This window comes from Carya illinoinensis, chromosome 14, assembly GCF_018687715.1.
Source record: "Carya illinoinensis cultivar Pawnee chromosome 14, C.illinoinensisPawnee_v1, whole genome shotgun sequence".
Classification (NCBI taxonomy): domain Eukaryota; kingdom Viridiplantae; phylum Streptophyta; class Magnoliopsida; order Fagales; family Juglandaceae; genus Carya; species Carya illinoinensis.
In genome coordinates this window covers 9593520-9601313 of record NC_056765.1, presented here as the reverse complement: position 1 = coordinate 9601313, position 7794 = coordinate 9593520, and the positions used below count along the sequence as shown (strand labels likewise).

Here is a 7794-nt window from a genome sequence, read left to right as displayed (position 1 = left end):
TTCTCGTTTCATTTGCACACGTTGCTCCTAAAAGAATACCTCAAGTTGAGACCTCGAGACCTTTGATATTTATCTCCCTTAGGCATTGTCAATATGTTTAGAGTTCATATCTAGAAATTTAAAGTCAAGTGAGAATAGAAGACAGCAGTTCATGAGAACCAATAAAATGCCTACACGTTTTACAAAAACATAATAGCAATAACAACTGTAATGACGAAAATGTTATACGCTGTACTCTCATTTTATGCCATACCACATCTTATACCTATTCAGCTGAACATGGCGGGAACTACTTTTATTCAACAAATCATAATACATTTGCATAGAAAGGCATACATGGGTCCAGTACACTATTTGCAGGACAATGGCTAGAAAGCCAGTGGAAATGGAACTGTGATAGAATAAGAGTTTAAATGGAAAACAAACAACTTTGATACCAGCTGTTTGTACATAAATGGTTTGAGAAACCTTATTTTTTGAACTGACCTTAGGACACAACTCATCAGTTCAGAGATTTCTCTTTATTGCATGTCAACCCAAAACCTAGGGGGAATAACGGGTCGTATGAATTGACTCCAATATGCAAAGGCAGTTGCTCGACTCGTTTAAACCATGTCACTGGTAGTCGGCCCTTGAAGTCGTGATCCCCAAAGATAACATCGGCAATTCCCCCTCCTTCACTTCCAGGCAACCAAGCAGCAATCAGAGCATCCATCTTTTCCAAAAGCCATGGCTCCAAAACCAAGGGTCTTCCGGATACCAAAATCACCAATGTGGGGATATGGTCAGCAACTGCACTTATTATGTCGTCTCCATTCAAGTGGATTACAAGCTTGGAATCATCACCAGGGGTCTCTGCATAGGGTTTCTCACCAACAGCTACAATTGCATAAGAGAAATCCCGACGTGCTAAAGTGTCTGCTGATGGATATTGCTCATAAACTACTTCTGTTTCATCTCCCACTGCTTCTTTAATTGCATCCAAGATGGTTGTGCCTAAAATGCAATGATATCATTAGTTCTGTGCCAATGTGCACCCAAGACATTATGGCCAAATACACACACACACACACAAAATCTTAGTCCATATACGTATTATTGCTAAAAGTTTCCAGAAAAAGATCAAACTATGTTACAACAAAATAAAGAGATCTTGACAAGACATATCAAAATACATTTCATTCTTTAGTTAACATATTATTTCTTATTCCATAGACTAACTTATTATTGAATGGGTCTATTCACAACTGAAGAAAGAAGTATGGATAATACAAAAGAACTGAATAGCCATATTGGGATAGTCTTCCTAAATGGATTGCATTTTGGTCAAATTAACTTAAGACAGTCAAAGTGGACACTGAACACGTGCATTCTGTGAAGAGCACTCTGTACATGGCAAAAGTCAAATGGCTTCAGTGATAAACTTGAATGCAGAGATGAAAAATCAGTCTTACAAAGGAGAACAAAAAGTAAAATGAACTGCAACGAAAATATAAGCAAGTTGCAAAATGAATGTGACAAATCAGCCTTAAAGAGAAGAAAAAATCAGTCTTAAATATGATAAATGTTGTTTGCTTTGGTTGTGAATTAACCTATTGCTCGATATAAATAAAAAATAGAATGGTGTAAATGTGTACCGATTGTGATCCTTCCGCTGCCTCCATACCATGTTTCTGTCCACCCTCCACACTGATATCCAAGATCATCAGCATGTGTTCCAACAACAAGAATTCTTTTTGCAATTTTGTCTAATGGAAGAAAAGGTTTCTTAGGATCCTTTCCATTTTTCAAAAGAACCAAGGACTTGCGGACTGCTTCACGTGCTAGATCTCTATGCAACTGCAGAAAATTCCAAAGCTAATACTTTACTTGACCTTTGGAGCAATAAATCAGTGGGGTTGCAGTCTTATAGTTCAATGGTGACTTTTTTAACTAAAGCGTTCTTTTTTTCCCTTAACATTAAACAAAAGCATGCAATTATCTCTAACAGGCATTATAAAATTATAATATGATATATTGTAAATTTAAGAAGTAAAAATGCAACAGTTTCTATTCCTTTATCAGTGTCTACTCATTTCTGAGGACTCTAAAACGATTCAAGGCCTTTAGAAGTCTTTCTTCCTCTAGCCAGACTCCTCTCCCTTTGTGTCTCTTCATTCTAGATTATCCATCTTTCTTTTTGTAATTGCCAGTGATTCATTCCTCTAACAAAATGGTAAGTCATTTTCTTTTGGGGTAGTTGGATTTTGTACCCCAAAATACCACCCCTTTGCAACATACACCGCTATGAAAATATGCCGTTAAGATTATGCCACGTGACGTCGTGACCCATATATCATTCCTCTTAATACTTCTATCTTAACTAAGGGTGCAAATTGGAATTTACTGTTAGTTTAGGGTGCACATGACACCTTTTTATAGTTGAGGGTACACATTGCAAGAGGGAAGGTAGTTTAGGGTTGCAAAGTGTAATTTTTCCTTTTTGTTTCCTAATTACTATGGTGCAATAAAAGGGTTTCAGGTGATAGTAAAGTTAGAATTTGTGGCAGTAATAACCATCTATTTTAAGCCACAGGTTGAGGCCATCCCACCATTCTCCAAAAGGGACGGTGTTGATTCATTAGAATTGCAGAAAAAGAACGTTGAAAAAAAAAAAAAATCTTTTTTCCCCTTATTTATGGTAAAAGATCATCTACTTACTGGTTGAGAAATTGTTTCTCTCCTGGTAATTACTAATTATAATAGACAGAAGATGACGGATCACATTTGAGGGAGAGATGACTAAGTCAGATTGGTGGAAAAGTGTACACTCTCTAAAGATAACACGTTTCGAACAGAGCAGCGCCACTAACCATGTGCTAAAAATTAAGCAAAAATTACCTTGCAACCAACATTATCTAGCAAAGATCTATCTGTGAATGGAAATTCAAAAAGACCAGCAACAAACTTCACTCTAAGTATCCGTTCAACGGCATCATCAATCCTGGCCATTGGTATCTCCCCTGATTCAACCAGAGATATCATATCCTTCACAAATAATTCATATCTCAGAGGCACCATCACCTGCAAATTTTCTAAGTCAGGCAAAGGTGAGGGATAAACAAAGGAAGTAACCTTAGTTTTGGATTTGTAGTTTGAACTCTACCATGTCTATTCCTGCATTAACTGCAGTGGAAATGCAGTAACGATAGTTTGAGCCTTGCGGTTCACTTAATCGGTCAAGTGCTTCCCAGTCAGAAATTACAAAACCCTGCAGTAGAATATTGCCCCAAGATTTACCCAGATCTACATAAACTGTAATCTAATATCTTCCCGCCACCCCAAAAAAAAGGCCCACATACTTTTGATTATGAAAAAAGAACGAGAGAGAGCGAGACAGAGAGAAAGAATACTGTGAACTGACAAGAAAAAAATTTTGGAGACTACAAAACTAGCAAATAATCAACCAAGATGATCAAATCTGTTTTTACCCAGTAGAATATCCAAAAACCCAATTATAACTCTCTGAACTGACAAGAAAAAAGAATTAGTTTGTTTCAGAATATGAGCATTATCAGGATTTTTACCTTAAAACCTAGCTTATCTTTTAAAATTTCTGTAAGGAGAAAACGATCAGCATGCAGCTTACGCCCATTCCAGCTAGAATAGGATGCCATAACAGTGGAAACCCCTTGAGAAATACAGTCTAGATAAGGTGCCATATGAATCCTCTCCAAGTCCTCATATGATGAAATAGTATCCCCCTCATTTATTCCCCTGTCAGTACCCCCATCTCCCACAAAATGCTTTGCACAAGCAATAACATTGTTTCTGGAATAAAAAAATAGGCATTATGAGAAAAAGTCCAATGGTGGTTGTTAACAGAGGAATTGACAATCAAGGTAAATCAAGATCAAAACAAGGTTAGTCAAAAGCTTAGAATTATAACCGCAATGCTTTTTGTAGGACTATCTAAGATTAAAAGAGAAGAATATATAACAAAATGGAGAAGAAAATGAAAAGCAGGAAACATTCTTCCCAGTTCGCAAGTGAATCTCCAACAAATTTAATCAAAGAGCCAAGACTCATTGGTCTGAACAAAATAGAAAGAAAGGAAAACATATAGCTCTTCAGTTGTCAAATTCTTTCCCTGACCAGAATGATGCGTGTTCAATGTGGCGATGGATTTGGAAGATGAACTTGCTAAATGAGAAACTTTGCTATAAAGATACTAAATGTTTAGTCATTAAAAAAATATGAATAGAATACTATCAATGACTTTCCGCTACCTTCCAGCCACAAAAGGGTAGCCTTTTGGGTGTTCTTGGGATGGCTGACCCTGCAAGCCTGAGACAATGGAAGTCATCTTTCTAACAATTTCAGTGTCTTCACTGTAACTCTCGTAGCACCTGCCCCACCGGGGATCCCTGCATACCTGTGAGAACCCACCTAGATCATATGTAAATAATTTTTTTTATATATATAAGTAAAAGTAAATTTTATTGATAGAAATAGGCATATCCGAAGTACACAGGAAGTATACACCAAAAATGCCCAAGCACCATTAAGCACTAGTGAGGGATACAAACAGGTCATGAAAACTGTCTTCTTTAACCCTGAGGAGGTAGCTCATTTGGTCAGCCATTGGGTTTGTTCTCCAATGATAACTAGTTTGAGTCCCCTTAGAGCCACTGGAGGTTTACTTGGCCGTTAACTTCAGGGCCCCGTGGGATTAGTCGAGATGCGCGTAAACTAGCCACTAGCCAGAACACCCACGGATATAAAAAAAAAAGAAGAAAGAAAGGAAAAAAAGAAAACTGTCTTCTTTAAAACTAATGATCTAAGCCCAAGAAAATAAAGTAATATAAAAGAATCTCTTCAGCTCATCCAAGGAATGTTCCCAATCTTCAAAACGCCTCTTATTTGTCTACATCCACAAACACCACAAAATGCAGAGGGGAATCATTTTCCACACATCAACAATGTGCGCATTTCCCCTAATTCCTTTCCAGCACCTAAGAATATCCTTAACTCTTCCAAGCATAACCCAAGCCACGCCAGTCCGGTTAAAGATATCATATGTAAATGATTTTCTCGAGGACATATTTTTACAAACAAAAAAGTTTTATTAGAGGAAAAAATATGATGAAAGAAGATCGAAGAACAAGAAGAATATATGTTCTGGCCGAACTCCAGCTCACAGTTTGATTTCCCAGATGTGGTACATTATTGAAAGGCATTTAGAGTACCAATCTCATGTCTCGATTGAATATTAGCTCTTTCCAGACCTGCAATTTTATCTGACAAGAAATCACCTGGCACAACCAATCTAAGGATTACAGTTTTACGATATATAATTTAAATTTTTTACTTCACATGGTGGGAAAGAGAAATCTTGTGGAGCAGGCACCTGCTCACGCCCTAATGCAGAAGATGACCCAGGATCCTATGAAATTGGTTTCAGGATTGACCTTTACCACAACCATGCAACAATGAGTTGTATGGTTTTGAAATGCCCCAAGGATGATGAAAGACCTAAAGTTCATGGGGTATCAAAACGGACATGCCAGCCTAGACATTTACCAATCCCAAGTAGACCCAGTGCACAAATGGCATGATTGGATTAATGAAAACAACATAGGTGTTCATGGTATAAAATTTTATCGAGTAGCTATTGTACCTAAAGCTAGTTTTCTTCAGCCATATTCTAATGGCCTATTGAACAAATTTTCCAATGGTAAGAAACCATTGCTCCAATTAACAGCAGAGATCTGATAAGAATAATAATCTTTTCTGAAAAAAATTAAATACTAGGAGATGGATCACCTGCAAAAGTATTATTAAGCGGTCTTTCCCTTCATCTTGTTTGTAATTTATACGGAGAGCTTCTTAAGAATTTAAAACAGTATGTTAACTAACACAACCAGAAATTATCGAGATGGTAACAAAATTAAAAGATAAGACTCACTCAGTATTGTTGTCAGAAATCTCCAAGCATAAACAACAAAATTTTTCTTCCAATTTAAGAAACCCATTGCCAGATTGCAAGCATGCATGCAACACACGTGTTGTTTACACCAAGTGCGGTTACCGAATGAAGTTTTACTCATAATCGGAGTTGCAGTCTAAACTTAATCCACCAGTTAACAGTGCAAACGCTTCAAAACAAGTACTTCCTCGACAAAACATTATATTTATAATACTTACAGCCAGACATGGGGCAAAAGTATAGTGAATCCCGCTTGCCCTAACTTCAAGTGCCGTTGCTTCCCCGATCTTTCGATTCAAATCCGCATCCCTATCACAAGTTCAAAAACACAAGTGTCTCGGAGTCTGCAAAGGCTGCTAAGAAGTTTTTAAGAAAAGTACATAAATAAAAAAATAAAAAAAGGCTGTTATGGTTCTTTGACATTGAACTTTCCCGGAAATGATATCATTTTTTACGACGTTTCAACTACTAAAACATAAACTAAGATAGCGGTTGAAGGCTGGCATCGTGAGAATTTTTGTTTTGAGAACTATACGAGTTTGCAACATTTATTGTTTGATTCCTCTGCCGGTTTGCTTGCCTGAGTCGGTGAAGCTAGCTGTTTTAGTTCTTTCTTCTAAAAGAATAAAAATTCTTCCTTCAATTGTGAGTGTTTGAATTTAGTCGGGAAGTGGTTAATTACGTAAGAAACCCCGAAAGCCAGGGACAGAGTCTAACACCAACCTCGTAGCTCCGAGGCCAACATTGTGAGGAAATATAGTGGCACCATAGACACTATTGTTACCATGAACCGCATCAATCGCATATATTATCGGTATCCCGAGCCGTGACTCAAGCGCAGACTTCTGAATCCCGTCAACCATATCAGCCCAATTCGAAGACGCTGCTTTTGCAAAGGGTCCACTGCCACCAGCACTGAGTATACTCCCTGAAAACAGAGTCCACCCATTGTATGGAAAAATGCATAACTGAAACATACACATACAGTCATCAAGATCCACTTAGCTAAAAATGAATGTGAACTTTTACGTTTTACTGTTTTCAAAAGCGCACTTTCATATCATGATGCAAATGACTTCAGTATGTGTCTACGGAGAGAGAGAGAGAGAGCGCATTTTCTTATACACGAACGCATATACACACACCCACAAACACAATGTAAATTTTTACATTCGCAGAGAGAGAGAGAGAGAGAGAGAGAGAGCGAGAGAGAGAGAGGCTACCGATGGAGAAGTCTTTGACGGCGTCGGGAGTGGCGATTCGGCGCTCAATCTGGGTCATCTGGCCGATCTTCTCTTTCAATGTCATCCGAGAAAGCAGGTCTTTGATACGAACCTCTACGGGCGCGTTGGTGTCCCTGTAAACGGAATCCATGCCCTCTGCTATGCTCATTCTGAAGGTCAACCTCGCCAATCAGCTTGGACTTAGAGAATGCACCCAGAAAACAAATCGATATTTCGTAAAATCGTAGTGGCTGAAAAGTTTGTTCTCAAAGTTAGAGCCTAGAGGGAATGACCGGTAGGTAAGTAAACCACGTGAACGATTACTTGTCTCGCCGGTTCTTTTCGCATCCTCGTAATGATTGGCCTGTACTTTGGTTTTTATTGTCTCAATTAGTCATTTTATTTTAATTTTTTCAATCTTGTGATTTCAATTTCCATATTCCAATTATTCTTTCATTGTTCCATCCGCCTGCCAACCAACGAAGCAATCCGGCTACGAACACTTGGCATGCGCCCATTAGGTATTTTCCGCTCGCTGATCTATTGGGACAACGATAAATCGCACAAAAAATGTCGGTACGTAACGTTGCAGCTTGTTTCTAC

At 38.1% G+C, this 7794-nt stretch overlaps 1 protein-coding gene across 7 annotated transcripts; it reads right to left on the bottom strand.

The window, feature by feature from the left end:
- Positions 1–268: 268 nt before the first annotated feature.
- LOC122294562 (beta-glucosidase BoGH3B-like) lies at positions 269–7531 on the bottom strand. Of its 7 annotated transcripts, none has more exons than XM_043103416.1 (9): positions 7192–7526; positions 6692–6896; positions 6187–6277; positions 4269–4414; positions 3567–3810; positions 3146–3250; positions 2881–3063; positions 1638–1839; positions 269–996 (listed from the first exon to the last, which is right to left on the bottom strand). In XM_043103416.1, exons 1-9 carry the CDS (start codon positions 7358–7360, stop codon positions 503–505), a joined length of 1839 nt encoding a protein of 612 aa, XP_042959350.1. In that variant the 5' UTR covers positions 7361–7526; the 3' UTR covers positions 269–502. The 7 variants fall into 7 exon arrangements, with proteins under 7 accessions (XP_042959350.1, XP_042959352.1, XP_042959351.1 ...); XM_043103418.1 differs by having other exon boundaries at positions 6692–6936; positions 7192–7326; XM_043103417.1 differs by lacking the exon at positions 3146–3250 and having other exon boundaries at positions 7192–7531.
- Positions 7532–7794: the final 263 nt, after the last annotated feature.